This window comes from Anarrhichthys ocellatus, unplaced genomic scaffold (genome assembly GCF_004355925.1).
Source record: "Anarrhichthys ocellatus isolate YVR2014 unplaced genomic scaffold, GSC_Weel_1.0 scaffold56, whole genome shotgun sequence".
Lineage (NCBI taxonomy): Eukaryota > Metazoa > Chordata > Actinopteri > Perciformes > Anarhichadidae > Anarrhichthys > Anarrhichthys ocellatus.
The window spans coordinates 2,191,780-2,208,488 of NW_022280086.1; the positions used below are offsets into that span (position 1 = coordinate 2,191,780).

Consider the following 16,709-nt stretch of genomic DNA (forward strand, 5'->3'; position numbering starts at 1 on the left):
AACTCTCTAAATCAATACTCACAATGATTAAACTCTCTAAATCAATACTAACAATGATTAAACTCTCTAAATCAATATTTACAATGATTAAACTCTCTAAATCAGAGGTCTTCAACAGGGGGTACTGCATGGGGTCCGTGACATTTTTGGTTGATTAGACAATTTTTATTTTTATTTTTTTTCCCAAACATGAATCTGTCCATTATTGTAATAGTTCAGTATTGTATGCAAGATAACAGGTATGCATGGCAGTGGCACTAATAGGCCATCACTGTGAGGATTTATGTCTAACTCTGCTGTATTTCCCTCAGTAGTGTCCTACGAGTCCCGCCCTCTGCCCTGCCTCTCTCCGTGGGCACAGCTGTGCCTCATCTCCGGTGATCATCTCCAGCTGACATAAATACTCCTGTCACTCTCATTCCGGCTGTCAGTCCGTCCGTTTACCAACCTGGTATTCCGACCCGTGAGTTGTCCGTTTGTTCACTCTGTGAGATTCCACCACTAACAATCCGTTTTGTTTTCAACTTACCTGCCATCCTGTGTCGAGCCTCGGGTTTTCACCTGCATGAAGAAGCCTTCCAGTTCGTTCCTCGGAGATCAACTGTGAAGTCTTGGCAATCCTGTGTCGAGCCCCGGGTATCACACAGTCGATCCAGCCTGCCTGCCAGCCGCGGACGCGGACTAGCCACTTTCCGGCTTGGACCCGTGCGGAGCGCGTGGAGACGCCTCCTATTGACTTTAACCATTTCCTGTTTTTTCCCCTGACTGAGAGAAATAAATGATCTTGGTTTGAAATAGAACTCTGCTGTCCTGAGTCTGCATTTGGGTCCATGAACACACCACATCATAACGATCACTCATTTTTTGTTTCCACATTTATGTTTAAATGAAAATATCAATTTGAATAGCTTGTATAGATGATTATCATGTAATTAACAGACAATGTTGATATTGGCATTGGTATCAGTAGACAAGGTATGTTTCTAAATGTCGGTGGCACGGCCTCCCTACTCACTGTACCTTGCACATGTTTAAAATAAAAACATAAATATATGAACCTGTATTATTTGAATAGCTTAGTATTGAATGCACATTGCAGAGGTATGTTTATACATGGCACTAGGCCCAGTTTAATACAAAACACAATTTTATACAATATATATAGTCGGGGGTCCCTGCTCCATCTCTCTATCAGTTTGGGGGTCCTTGGCCTGAAAAACGTTGAATACCCCTGCTCTTAAGGATTAGTTTTTATAAAATGTCAAATATAGGGAAATTATGAATATCAAAATGTAATTTGAGCTAACTTTCCCTTTAATTATCTCAAAACTCGTAGAGTAATATCTCATATTAGACATGTACATAGTAAGGGTCATCGTGAACAATCCAGGGACATTTTGACATTACCTCTTAAGGATTATTTTTTATTAAATATCAAATATAGGGAAATTATGAATATCATAATTTCATTTGAGCTAACTTTGCCTTTAATTATCTCAATAAATGTACAGTAAAATGACATTACATTTGACATGGAGATATATGGGGTCATCTTGAACAAAACTCCAATGGAAATGTTAGCTAACAATGAAGGAAATGTTTTTTTTCAGATCAAAGATTATTATTAGGTAATATTATAATTATTATAATGGAGAGAGAAATGCCATGTCGGCTGTTAAATAAAATCCAATAAATGATTCAATAAATGAAAATGATATCGTAGTATAATATATAGAATTATAGAATTGGATTACAAGTCGGTGCTTCAATAATATTTGCATTCATTTTCAATTAAACTGTAAGAAACATCTGATAATGTAATGAGGTTTGACTCTCGTTTTTCATGAAACGTTTTTGTTACAGAGGAATTTTTCTTATGCAAAATTGAGCAAAAATGCACCAATTTGCCTATTTCAGGTCAGAGTTGTGTGGCTACACTTATTTGGGTGTATTGTATGATATCAAGACAGGATCCGAGTTGTCACTTTTATAACAAGGATAAGATAATATTTTGTGTTTATTCCACTTCTTAGAACCTGGTGAGACTTTCCTACTTTGGAGACTTAAAGTTTCATCCCTACTCAGTCTTCTCTGAAGGAAATACCGCCGAAAAGTACAGCCAGTCAACATCCGTTGGCAGTTACTGTGAAGGTTGCTTCTCTCGGGAGTCAAACCTCCAACCCCTGCGTGCTCTTAAAAGACGTTTGAGGCTGAGAAGAGGCCAAAAGTGGAATATCATGCCTCCTGTTATCATGATGGCCAACTGGCAGATGCAGACATATAATACATTGCTTTTGAAAATGTACACATTCGCTGGGTAATTACGTATTTTTGTGTTTATTATTGGAGCACGTATGGCACTTGACAGAGATAAACTCATCACAATCAAAAAATGAAGCGAGGGGATTGGATGAAGTGCAGCTGACCTTAAGATGATCACCACCCACGTCATCTACCACCCGGCAGACCAGCCGGAGCAAACGCCATGAAAGGTAGATCGCAGGACAGGATGAGGTGAACTGTGTTTACATCAGCGATGCTTGGTGCTCAGACATAGTCAAAGTTGATGGACCATATGCAATTCTGACATTGAACACAGGGTGGAGCATTAATGTAAAAGTGCATAAGTGCCTGGTGATGGGAAACAGGTGTGTGTGGCCGTGTTTTAGCATGACGTGTATTATTCTGTTGTGTATTATTCTGTGTATTGTTCTGTTGTGTATTGTTCTGTCGTGGGGTATTCTGTCGTGCATTGTTCTGTTGTGTGGTATTCTGTCGTGTATTATTCTGTCGTGTATTATTCTGTGTATTGTTCTGTCGTGCATTATTCTGTCGTGTGGTATTCTGTCGTGTATTGTTCTGTCGTGTGGTATTATGTCATGTATTGTTCTGTCGTGTATTATTCTGCCGTGTGGTATCTTGTAACTTGTTAGTGTGAGAGCAGGATTGGCATGCTCAGATTCATTGGTACATGTACGATTGAACAATGATGATTTAATGCTATATGGTGACAATGTGAAACAAAATAAATGGATCAACGGCTGGAAAGAGATACAGCGCTCTGGAGAGTGAATTGTTTGTAGCCTAGAACACACGTCCGAATAAGTTCTCCCGTTCACCCCTCAGTGTATAATCATGTTCTAAAGATAAAGTGTTATCATATTCAATAGACAAGAGAAAGAAGGGTAAGAATTATACCCAGGTTCCCTAAAGCTAACGATATGCTTCATGTATCATATTCCCACATGTGTATGAACCTTTCTATCTTAATTGCTCTGGTCTGTGGTGCCTGCATTCTTTGGCCCTGACAAATCACTGCCGATATCAAGTACTGTACAAGAAGATTCCTTCAGGCGAGTAGTAGCACGAGCAAACCCACACATGCACACACGGTTGTAGTCACACTCACACATGTTTACACACACATATGCACCGTCTGGAACTATCAAGCATATCAAGATGCAGGGCGATTAAACAGCCTCAGAGAGAGAGAGAGAGAAAAGTCAAGCCCATGTGAGTAAATTCCCACAGCCACCACAACATTCACACTCTGACTGGCGGTCGGGGGGCTCTCATTAACCCTGTGAGTCTGAACCAGGGAGGATTAATGCCACAGTGGCTTTTCATGATCTGCACAGAGGCTGGTGTGTGTGTGTGTGTGTGTGTGTGTGTGTGTGTGTGTGTGTGTGTGTGTGTGTGTGTGTGAGTGAGTGAGTGAGTGAGTGAGTGAGTGTGTGTTTCGCCTTCAGTTGAGATTTAGTAGGCTAACTGAATGCAAACCCACTCCGACTCCCCCCAGATGTGCCGGAAAGCTGCTTTGAGTCTAGTTGTTGAATGAGGTTGAAATACAGCAACATGTCACTGAAGACTCAGAATCAGAAACCGTTTATTGCCAATGTATGTTGCACAGATGTAATGTGCATTAGTGCTGTATTCTCTTCTGTATTAGTTTTTTACTATATAAGCTGGGTACTGTATATGTTACTGAAGATTTACATTGCATTCTGGGAAAATATTACCTTAAATGATACTAATAAACTGGCTTCAAATGAGAAACTGTCCTTGATTTGAGTGCGATATTTAGTTTTAATATCAGAGCTCAGAACATTTACCATGAGACTTTCACTTTAGATTAAAAGTTTTATATTATTATTATATATTATTATATTATACTGAATTGCCTGTGAGGGTGACAAGAGTAAGATGTCCTGACGTGTTTGTCAAAGTGTTATCTACTGATTTTTTTCGTGTTGGAATAAATGTAATAATAACTACAAAGCAGTAATGCGTGTTTGATACCTTAATGTCTTTGCATTAAATCATACTGGGATGTTTGCTGAAATGTATTGGATGTGGCACAGCCCTACCTAGAACATGTTCCACCAGCCACCACTGCACCTGATATTGGTTACCAGGCCTGCTAGAATGGATGGAGATCATTTAGAAAACGGTGCTGAAACGTGTGGACAGAGATCGTTTTCGTTTCAAATTTTGAAACGAAAAGGTATTAGTGTGGACGTAACCTAAATTGCCCGTAGGTGAATGTGAGTGTGACCTTTCTGTCAGCCCTGTGACAGTCTGGCGACCTGTCCAGGTGAGCTCCGTCTTCGCCCAATGTCGACTGGGATCGCCCCCCCCCCCCTGAAAAGCATAAGCGGTTATGGGGTTATTGATAGATTTGATATTTTCACTCAGTTCCTGTGTGACTGTTTACAGTGTGGAGCATCCTAGATGGAAAGGCTGATCAATGTGTAGGGGGAGTAGCACTGTAGAATAGTCTACAGAAGAAACTTCTCGCTCCATCTGATGCCTTTGGCAGGAGGTGAGGACAGACAGCAGAGACGGAGAGCATTTCTTTCCAGGTGTTGCATGCGGCTCCGCCCACCCGCCTTCCGTCCTCCGCCCCCCGTGCCCCCGAGTCCAGGCTGCGCGGCGGGGGCTGGGCCACCGACACGCAGACGCTCCCAGAGTGGACAGCGCACGGAGAGAACAGCAGGGGCGCAGCAGCTCAGCTCAGTCGGTCCCTGCCTTCACGCAACCAGCGCGCACGACCGTCCTTCTCTTCGACAGGGAATCCGTGTTCTTCAGAGTTCCGCTTTTTTTCTCCATCGGCTCAGAGCGGTGTCACGGAGCTTCTGCACTCGGACAGGATGTCGGAACTTTCCGTCAATGACCACCTCGAAGGGATTTTATCCGATTTTGAAGGTATGTAGGCTGAACTGTTGAATGACTTCACTGGTGCACACTAATATAACCCCGGTGGGTGGCTGCAGCTCCGGGCTGGATACCGCAGCCTGGAGCGAGAGGTCTCCTCAAAATAAAACGGACACTTTGCTGACAGGTGAGCAAAGACACTGTACAGTTCTTTCAGAAAGCAATACACAGCATGTTCTTTGGATTGCTTTTCGTTAGTAACAGAGCCGTTTGTATTGTAGTTGATCAGCACACAGAGAATATGTGTGGATAGTATCCGGAGGGTCCGGGCTGTCCGCGCTGTGTTGGTCCTTTGTACACGTCACCTCGGGACATTTTTCACTGTAACTGTCTTTTTGTTGAACAATCATTAAATGTAGCGGGATTGATAATCAGTAGCACGAGTGTGATATGGGCTCACATCAATCTGGTATTGTGATCAGAGAAGAACTGGTTGAAGATATTTGGTGTCTTTCTGATAGCACGAGGTTACTTGATAATGTTTGGTTCTGTGTGCCTCTGAGTGAGACTTCCAGTATAATTAACGCAGTCAGATGGAAAAGGGCCTGGGCAGGTAAGAGAGCAGCACTAATAACATAGTGTAAGCAAAGCCACTCAGAGAGAGAGAGAGAGAGAGAGAGAGAGAGAGAGAGAGAGAGAGAGAATTGAGCTCTATTAGTCTCTCTCCTGCTCTTTCTGACTTGGCTGAATACATACATTTATTTTTTATTGTTCTCATAAAAGTATATTTAACATTCTAGTAATGAATGAGTATGAATACTTCTATAAAAAGGTAAAATGGAAAATATTCTCGAAAATAAACATAAGAACAGACAAACTGATAAATTAATGAGTTTATGAACAAAAGAGGCACCAGGAAGACTGGCCTATAGACCCTATAACCTTTTTATATGAAATGTATACACTATAGCTGCGAGCTGTCAAATGTGTTGACGACCACTGAACTGATCAAACATCGTATTCATTATAAAGCTCAATGAACTCAAAATTCGGAGTCTATTTAATGGTGTTTGACGTTCTGTACGTGAACACGAGTGACTTGTAGCTGGTAACATCTCTCTCCTGTGTGTTGGGCCACTCTTTAACAGTACACGGGTCTGGAAAGCCAGTTTGTTGAGGTTGCATTGGCCATCTTTGGTAGTTAATAGCCTCACATAGCTTGACAAGCTATCACACTCAGATGTACTTCCGTTGCCAAACTCCATGCGCACACTTCCATATGTCATCAGTTTGTAAATTGTAAAAGGGTCCATCTGTCTCATCAACGAGGCTCAGTAAAAAATGATATACAGCAACTGATATGGGATTCTTGAAGCCAATACCAAAATGAATATTTTATAGTTAAAACAATCAACACACACATAACATAAAGAAATCATTCATGATTAAGATTGTGGTGAGCAGGACATTCAACAGTGTACGAGCAGGTTCCCCAAGACAGCATGTGTGGGTCACTAAAATATCTTCATCACAGCTGACTGCTGGTCATTCCACACGTCCACCTGACAGCAAACAGCTCTGAACCGTGACATGGTTCCTAACCCTTGAACCCATGTTTATTATTATAACCATGACTACAAAGGCTTTTTATTGCGTCTCGTTCTGAAATCAGCTCAATATTTAGCCATGACATGAACATCTTTGAGATAACAATAAGCTACACTTTCTGTACTCGAACACAACAAACTGTGACAACAACTCTCACTCACGTTTCCACCGTTGTCTCCTGGCAACAAGTGGAAAGGTCAAGAAAAAGCTTCTACTTCTCCGTCACTCCCTCAATGCTGGACCTGGTCCATGAAGTGAGGTCCTCATAAGTCACTGAGACACAGAAACATGAGGAGGTAGAGTCCAGGTTGAATAGTAACAAAGTTACCTTTTAACAAAGTAACTTCATGTGTTATTTTAACCCCAACTGCAATCTCTCCTTAAACTTAACCAAACTTTAACAATCATGAAGCACATTCAACATTTCAACAGTGATTTGAATGAATGACTGTTATTTATGAAGCAACTTTAATGCACAAAATGAAGCACGAAGTGCTTTACAATTCAGCTACAAAAACACAGCTTTAAAAAACACATACATACACGGGGAGGAAGGGAGAAGAAATAGTGTTTCAATTATCTAAAAATTGCAAAATGTCATCAAATCATAAAACAGACAGCTGCTCGTCATAGGCAATATGCAAACAATTTGTTTTGAGTTGTCTTTTAAAACTATACTGAGTCAGAAGGGCTCATTTTTTTGGGCGTTGTGGATAAAAGTGAGTCCAGACCTTTGAATCTGTCCACTCCACTGAGTCTGAGTGCACTGATTTGTCTGACATCGTGACATGAAACAGCGTTTTCTCCATTAAAAAGTAATCAGCCTATCAGCGCAGCGGGGGGAAGAACAATTAGCCAATCAACGCCAAGGGTAGTTTGTCCGACTGTTACAAGATGGTGGGTTGAGACTCGGACACAGTTGTTTTTCCGTGGCGTCTTTGTTGGTGTATCACCAATCCCCTTCTCTACTCTTCTCCAGCTGTTCTCATTCGTCACCGCAGCCGTAGCAGTAAGTGTAGTTCATACTTGCCGTAGTGAAGCCGGTGTGAGCACCAGAAAATGACGTAATCACGGCCTGCACGTCGCGTGCGAAGGGTCCGCAAGTGGTGCTTGGTTGTGCACTTCTGAATTGTTGTAACGATCACGTGACTGTCACAACTAGTTCACTGATAAAAGCTTTATTTACATGTCTGGAGATTACAAAGAAGGACAATTTGTTTTTAGAGGTTTTAGAAACAGGATTTCTTAAAAATCTTTATATGAGTTTATATTTTGCAGCCAAATCAAATTGTTTACAGAATATCAACCTTATACCTTATAAAGCATGTAATACTTGAGGTCTTGTACAAAGACAATACAGTAGTCCATGAATATGAGATATGAGTTTACAGATAATTGCAATCCCTCCTCGTCATAGTGGAGGTTGCTTTATGGCTTTATGCCGGTTATACCTACAGTCTATGGGCATATCTCTGGGTTACACTTGTGGTCTTTTTGATGCTTTACATTTCACTTTGTTTTATATTTCTTTTGGAGAATAATGCAACTACCAGCACACTGAGCATAAACACCTCCGTTCATGCTCGGAGCTCACACTGCGGTGCCGAGAAGGAGTATAAACAAAGCTTGAAGCTCGACTGCCACCTCTTTACAATACATTGTGAGTCTTCAAACCATGCAAGTAAGGATGTCTGGATTAACCAACTTTTACTATAACTGAGATTCTATAAGTCACAGTTTCATAACCGTAAGAATTGAAGAAGCTACAATATCAATGGTGTCCTGATTCCTACATTAGTGGCCTGTGACAATGACTTTCCTGAGACACGTTGTTTGTGTGTGCTCTGAACGTCATACGTCTGTTCTGGTTTGTATTGTGTGTGTGTGTGTATGTAAGAGCTGTAAAAATGTCAGAGGAAACCAACACTCTAGCCTTATATCTGCTGAAAAAAGTGCCTTAAGTGGGCAGTGAGGGAGCATTTTGGATAAAAAATGACCAGAGTCATGTGAACCCAGATTATTTACACAGTTTAACCATCTGAGTGTCAAAAAACCTTTTTCTCGGCCTTGATTAAGTACAAATCTGCGGCCTTAATGTTTTCTAGTTGCTGGTCTTATAATGCTAAAGTAACGTTGTGAACAAATCCGTGTTGTACTCGACAGGAGAGCTAGTAATGTCAGTAACATTGACAGCTAACAGCTGTTCTTATAAAGCACAGAGCAGAACCGTATGGCTCTGCTGTGGAGGTTCCATTAGTTCCATACTCCGTTCAGTATTCGCCGGCAGCCAATATTCGTCCACACGCTCAACCTTAATATTCGTCAACCAACCAGACATGGCTCTCTGAAAATTCTTTTCAAAGTGAATACCATGAAGACCTGGTCTCACATTACACCGTGGACAGAGAAAACATAAGACAGATGATCTGATTGTCATGTGATCAATCTTTCACAAGCATAGTTGTCATACTTGAGCATACCAGCTCTGACTCTGTCATCACTCATGACAGACACAACCCTTCTAGCCATGTTCATGATTCTAGACCTATTTGAAACACTACCAATCAGGCAATGATTGAGAAAACATGAAAGAAGAATAGCTTTAATAACTATGAATATCTTCAGAGTGAGGACGGTGAAGGAGTTATGAACCGACTTGGTTCTTCCTCATGGTGATCCATCATGTCCCGGGACCCTGCAGGGACAGTACACCAAAAGCTGCCCCCCCTCTGCATTCATTCTGTCTTACTTTCCACATTCTTCTGTTTAGACAGGTGTTGATCTGTGCCTCTAAAGAAATTAGTGTAGCCTTTGGCCAAAGACCGCCACTGTTGCTGCATTTTCAACCTCAGCTGCAACTGTTGTCTATTTGACACTAAAACTGGCCAAAGGACAGTCGGTACCTTTACTCGTAAAGATGCAAAGTAGCTAAAGAAATGGGGGGCTTGGGGTCAGCTTGGATAACTTGATCTTATGTGCCAGAGACACACTTCACTCCGTCCTCTACAATTACAGGGAGTCAAACTTTTCTGTCTGACCTGTGTTACTTCCCAGAGTTACCCTCTGGCAGTGAACCCGATTCGTCCAGCAGTTGGGTTTGAGCCCAGAGCCCCCCGGGGAACAAGATCATCACATGTGACCGATCTAAATTGGATTTTAACAGGGGAGCGATTGTTGATGTTGGGCTGGCCAGCCAGCTGTGGAATGCTGGGTGAAAGATGGTGCCTCATCTCCAGCGCCCACTTGTGTTTGAATCAGATGGATGGGAGCCACCATCTAAAGGCTAGAGTCCTAAGGAACACAACTCTGAAGAGAAGATTCATTCCATTTAGCGTGAACCATGAAATAATGCTGGCATTCAAAGCTTTCAGGGTTTTGCAGAATCATCCAACACAAATGTTCTGTTTGAGGAACGGAACATAATTAATTCAGTAAATGTCGTGAGTCAGAGCCTTCACTTTTATTAATGATAAGATATGGTGACTCTTACTGCGGGTCAATTGCTGACTTAAAGGTGAAAGATACCAGATTGGGAGCATTTTGATTGCATCTCAACGGCTCTCAACATGTAAATGGCGAGTCGGCGGATCACAGTGTAATAGTTTGTCAAACTCTGCTCAATGCTTTGCTGATAAACCGTATTTGTCTAGATATATTCACTCAGTGTGCATTTTATCAGGTACACCTTCTGTACGGTCCAATCCAGCTGTTTATCTGTTCACAAAAAGATAAAAGGCAGTCTACTTTTGATGTTCACCTGGAGCTGGGAAATATTTTTACTTACACCGACAGTTTCATGAGTGAAACTTTGCCTTCATGGGAAGGTTGTAAGTGATGTCACGGACCTCACATTTAGGAATGTCACGATACCAGAAATGTATTAGTCGATACAGAAAACCAAATAGGTGTCAGTTTCCAGGATTCTCAAAACACAATTTGATCCCACGGTAATATACAAAAGCCAAACGATACATATCAACATATACTTCTTATGGCCTTTCGTAAACACATTATTTGTGAATTTATTATTAATCCCTGATGATCCGCTTCAAGTTTCTCACCAAAAGTAAAATTTTACACATTTCAACACATCATTTTATGATTGACCAATACTCCTTTTTGCTGAATAGAGCTTTTACGCTTCATGAGATAACTCAAAGCAACCTCTGTACGTTAGCTGTTAGCTCTGTTATTATTATATGCTGCCAACCAGCCAACAGCTAATGGTAACTAGCCAACTTAAACATGGATTTGTTGTTCACAAGGTAGCATTATCCGCTAAGTCTTCTATCGTCACCGGGACAAGGGCACGCCGTCAGCCTCCAGCACTGATCCCTGCTACCTGCGTTATTGAAATGATTAGCCTCATATTCTCAGACTTTAGGCATCTTGACACACATTAACATTCCAATTGTCAACGTGTGTCAACTCTCCAGAGAAGCAGCACTTTATCACGCACACTCCCTCATCAGCTGCTGTGCCTGGACGTCTTCCGTATGAACGCTATGTGTTGCATGTGCTCCACTAGGAATCGAGAACCGGTTATTAATTGTCACCGTAAATAGCAATTCTACTTATCGATGCTCTCCAACAGCACATGCACAATGACCTAACATTTTTGGGTTAAAATGAAGTTAAATATTTAGACACTATTCATTCGAGTCATTTCCAATGCAAATAACCATTATAGATGACGATTACAAAGTAAAAGGATAACATTTAGAATTCTTTATGTTTCACATTAACTTTGGGATAGTTTAAATGAATTTGCATGACAGGTCCTGGATGTATTCTATTTCACCCAGCACTCTATCAGGAATCGAAAAATAATTGGATCAATTAGAGGAATAGATAATGGAATCGGTATCGATAAAATTGTATCAATTCTCATCTCTAGCTACACACATCAATTGATACAAAGCTACGTGGTGTGGCCAATGTGACGATCTCCTCTATTCATTGACATTCAGATATTTACTGTGTTGTAGACATGGACATACAATCAGCTCCTAGAACTTTGTATTGCCACTGACTTGCTAAATGAAGGCATTTTGAGTAGCCCAATTTATCCAGGAATTAACACTAAATGGTATTTGTGTGTAAAGGTTTATCTTCTAAAGTCTGGAGTCAATTTGCGATTACATCTTTAGAGGTGAGGACAAACCTTGTGTGAATCAGCAGCATGACAGAAGGCAGTGGAAGGTGTGTACTAGATTGGAGGGAGAGTCAGGAAGGCGTTGGGGCCTTTGGGTGACATGGGAGATTAGAGGAGGTCAGGGGGGCTAAGAGCTGCCCCTCCCAGCCCTGTCACATCCTGGTACTGCAGTCCAGCAGGGCGCAGACCCTGCAGAGATCAGAAGGGTCCCATGACTTACTGACCCAGTGACCACACACACACACTAACAGCGTGTTGTCTTTGCTCATGAAAAGTGGTACATTCCAACCTGCATTAACGCAGTGGAGCACACACACTCATTGGAAACAACAGTTGGTGTGAGATTTTTGTCATAAATGAGACATTTGTCATAAATACAAAATCAATTACATATGAAGATGCACCGATTTGGCTGAATCCGATTTATTTTTTTAAACTCTGACCAGCCGATTCAGATTTTCTTTCAAAGAACTATAATTGACAGCAAGGCCTCAGACTAACGTTTTTACCACCGCCACTAAACATCCCAAAAAATAATTTCAGTCTTCCCCAAGTCAGTGTTAACTGTTAACGATTCTAAATTGTATCCTTTTACTTTGTTATTGTCATCTATATTGGTTATTCATTTCCAACATCTATTTTAAATTGCTGTGAAAACATCTACTTAAAAAACTGTATTTATTTATTTTATCTTATATTCTTATAAGTATAACTGTTTTATATACTTGTTGTGAAACAGTCTATCATAAGCTTGCATCATGTAACTTGTGATCCATGCAGCAGCTGACTGCCTGCACCCATATCCTCTTGTTGTTCCTGTTGGATAACAAGTACCTATTGTATGTTCACATGTCCTGTGCCTTAAGGATAAAACGTATGCATCTGTGTGTCTGTTGTTACACAGATAAAGCACCTCTTATACTTTAACTACCCCGGCCTGCACGGCCTCAAACAGGATGTTCCAGTACACAGGCACCCACCCTTGATCACTCTCTATATAACTCTGTGTGGTTTTGACTTCTGTAGTGCACACTTCTACAGACTCTGTGTGACTCTGTGTAACTGTGCCTCTTCTCTGACCAGAGAATAAATAAATGAAAGACAAATTCAGTTTGACGATATTCTTCATTTCAGTTTAAAAAGACTCAACAGCGGGTCAAATAATTTTCCACCACAGATCTCACCACCAAGTGTTTCCACCTAATTAGCTTAAATCCCCCTCTGTCCTGAGCCCATGATCACGCACACAACACACACACACACACACACACACACAGGTAGTACTGGACTTGCCTTGTAGCCAAGCCCTTCTTCCATATTAGATCAGAATTTGGCATGACATCAGTGCAGGCTTTCTGTACTCAGACATGTCTGGAGTTGTCAGGCCGTTAAGACACTGGATCCGTTCTCATGAACCACAGAGAGAGCAGAGCCAAAACCATTCCTGCAGAGAAAGTATGAAGAATCAGAAAGGTCGAAATTCAGTCATGAGTTTCGACTCATGTTCAGTTCATTTTCACTGAGCACACCTCTATTCCTTGGTGATCTAATTTCATGTGCAGACTTCTTTGTTTCAAATATTTACCAAATATATCTGGTTCTTATGAAAAATGTCTGCCGTCTCCGATGTGAGTTGAATACATGCACACCAGTCTACATATCCTCATAGAATTGTTTGTATGATGTCTTGCAAAAAGTTATTTTTAGATTTTTCTCACATTCACCTGCAAATGTCCAGCAACACCAGCGACTTATGCAACAACAGTGCTTTGTTGGGTTTAGGAAAAGATCTTGGTTTGGGTAGAAATAAGTGTTTGTTTTCTAAAATAACTTAAATTAAATTACGTAATTTAAGTAAAACCTTTGACTTTTGGTTGTAAATGGAACACGAACAGTGGTGTCCTGGGTGAAAGTCCTGTTTTGGTTTGTCCGTTCACCCTGACCTCCCTCCGCAGACTTTGTCGCTCTCCTTAAGACATCACCTGACTTTCTTAGAGGCAGCCCTGCATGTCCTGGCTCCCAATGATGGGGGTTATTACTCATTAAAGTGCACTACTTTTTGTAGGTATAAGCATGAACAGTGAGTGAGAACAGCCTGCACCAGTTATGGTGTTAATTGGTTAAAAAGTGTCCTTCGCTGCCCCAAAACATCTCATCTGTACAAGTTTATGTAGCTGCTTGTACTCTTGCAGTGAAACTCAGCATCTTTTAACTGGGTGACTGGTTCTTGGAAGAAAGATTTCTAGATTAAATTCAACCACAACTCTGTGGAAAATTTGACAAAAGCTGCAACGATTCCGGTGGAACAAACCATGAAATCATCATAAATAAACTGACATTTACCGTGAGGGGGTCCGTACGGATCAGGGATCGGCAGTGGTCCGTTTCACCACTAACTGCTGAGCAGAGTGAGTGCTGTGGTCACTGTGTATGTGAACCATGACAGTCTGGTATATAAAACGGTCAAACAGTGCCTTGAACAGAGAACAACAACTGTAACTAGGGTAACAAACATCATAGATGGCAACAGCTATAGCCTCAATAATACGAAGCGAAGCATTAACAATTCCTGGCAAACATAAGACTATACTAGTTACGAAAACACAGCAAAACTAACAATAATTAACAGACTAAAATATTATTTGAACTAACTAGTACAGTACCAGTTCGGAGCGCGTGCCCATTTGGAACGGGACGATTGCTTGGCTCGGGTATTGCCGCTTGCAACGTTGTTTAGTGGCAGTTCGTACCTCGTGGTATGGAACAGGTGGCCATTTAGAGCCGGACGACTGCTTGGTCCCCACAAGTGCTGCTGACAGTGTTGTCGAGAAAATGCTCATTACTCACTCGGGAAATGAAGAAGAGTTTGGTTGTTTGATTGCAGCCCAAGTGAACTTCAGCAAATTTGTCACGTGTCCAAATGGCACCATTTTTGACACTGCGCCTTTTTGGGTCTCCAGCATTACAATCGCCAAGTGTAAAGTAAGTGTTTCCTATAATGGTTGTGAAGAGCCTTACGGCCAAGAAGCCTATGAGCGCATTGAGAAGAGACCCTATTAACTGTGTTCCCTTCTCACTCGTGGTTAGAACGTTGTAACACAACAATTAATAACCCACAAGTAACTCTTTAAAAGCATACAACACCATGGCACACTTCAATTTGTGACACATAAACTATTTGTAAACCTAATGAGTGTACAATTAGAAAATTACACCGCCAAACTGCATTCTGGGTAATGTTATAGCTGACAGCTTGTTGCATAGTCTGAACAGCTGGGAGAGGCTCTGTTGACACGGCACATTCTTAAATTTTTTGGTTTATAAAAAATCCGATGTAGCCACTGTTGTTGCCAGTGGTGCTAACACTAGCAACGTCCTTCCCCTCGGCACAAAACATGTTGGAAGACGAAGAGCGTTATTACGGTCGTCGGGTTCGAGGCCGTCAGTAGCACCAGTGAAACGGCAAAGTCAAAGGTCAGACATTTGCCTGAGGCACTGCATATGCAGCGGTAGAGCGACATTATGAACGCAACAATAATCCACCTATGAAGGACATGGTCCTGCTAGAGACATTCGAGAAGGACATCAGAGTGATGAGTAAAACACTGGATTCAAGGTAACATTTATCTTGCCGGGGCGATAATACTTCAGCCAAACTGCTATCCTGACATTATACCAACAACACCGACGTACAGTCGCCCACTTTTCTACTGTAACAGACCTGTGATCAGTTGATAACGCTTATACAACGATTTTAAAATATTCAGTTTTGAATGAATGTTTTGTTAATATTCATGTTGATATTATGGTGTACTTTTTTAATTTTAATAATTTGGCGACATTAATGTTTTTACTTTCATGCCAACAAAGCCACATTTAATTGCATTTTTGGCATATTTAATTTATTTATTTGTAAGTGCTTGTTTTTTACTACGTTCCAGTTTGCACAATAATTATTGTTAACATTCTGCAACTGTTTCATGCATTCTGATTTCTTAATATGTTGTATAATTTTGTGTGGCCAAGCAAACCCTATTGTAATTAAAGCCTTCGCTTTAAACATGATGTTTAAAACGTTTTTTTAATATTCAATTTACTCCTGACTGTAGAATAAGCTACCATACACCTATATAAAAGGCCCATCATGCAAAAAACAACCTTAATTTACCGTGAATGCGTCAGATTAAAATTAAAAAATACTAATTGTACTGCCATGCACTACATCTGCCTGTAGCCGCCGTGCTGTTCTTTCCCCTCTCTCGTTAAAAAGGTATGAATCACTGTCAGTAAAACTTGGGACGCACTGTCCCTTTAATAGACTCCAGCTTCTAATATTTTTCAAGCAACAGGTGCTTATGAGGCAAATGGTAGCAGACACCTCTCCTGCTGTGTGTTTGAGTCCTCAGGCACTGTGATTTTCAGTGTTAAGACATTGCAAGTGGCTGCTTGGAATGCATCTTCCAGATGTGCTTTTAGTAAGTGGAAGTTGTTTAATGTGTTTGTCTGTGTGTGTGTGTGTGTGTGTGTGTGTGTGTGTGTAGGTGTGTGTTTGCACGGTGTTGTGCGTGTGGTTGCGGTTGGTTGGAATATGCATTTTACTTAACATAACTCTTTGTGGGTTTGCATGTGTGTGCTCACACATGCCAATGCACATGGTGTCTTGTCTGTCAGAGAGATTGTACCTGTGTGGAATGTGCAGACATGGGGGGTTTGGACATGCCCAGACTCAGCATCCCCTCATTGTGTGTCCACAGGACAGCCTCCAGTGCTCCCAGTGCTTACAAGTTCCCAA

At 41.3% G+C, this 16,709-nt stretch overlaps 1 protein-coding gene and 1 long non-coding RNA gene across 3 annotated transcripts in view; one reads left to right on the forward strand and one right to left on the reverse strand.

Annotated features, from left to right (window-relative positions):
* LOC116396551 (uncharacterized) overlaps positions 1 to 2,657 on the reverse strand; it is a 10,903-nt gene extending 8,246 nt beyond the window's left edge. Inside the window, exon 1 of the long non-coding RNA XR_004213608.1 lies at positions 2,647 to 2,657. This is a non-coding gene — a long non-coding RNA (uncharacterized LOC116396551). The remainder of the gene's footprint in view (positions 1 to 2,646) is intronic.
* A 2,324-nt stretch (positions 2,658 to 4,981) lies between these two features.
* Positions 4,982 to 16,709, forward strand: part of LOC116396505 (uncharacterized) — a 71,215-nt gene continuing 59,487 nt past the window's right edge. The window contains exon 1 of one of the 2 annotated variants that reach the window (XM_031871144.1): positions 4,982 to 5,205. In XM_031871144.1, coding sequence (XP_031727004.1) covers positions 5,151 to 5,205 — 55 coding nt within the window. In that variant the 5' untranslated portion in view covers positions 4,982 to 5,150. The other variant, XM_031871143.1, reaches the window with a different exon arrangement.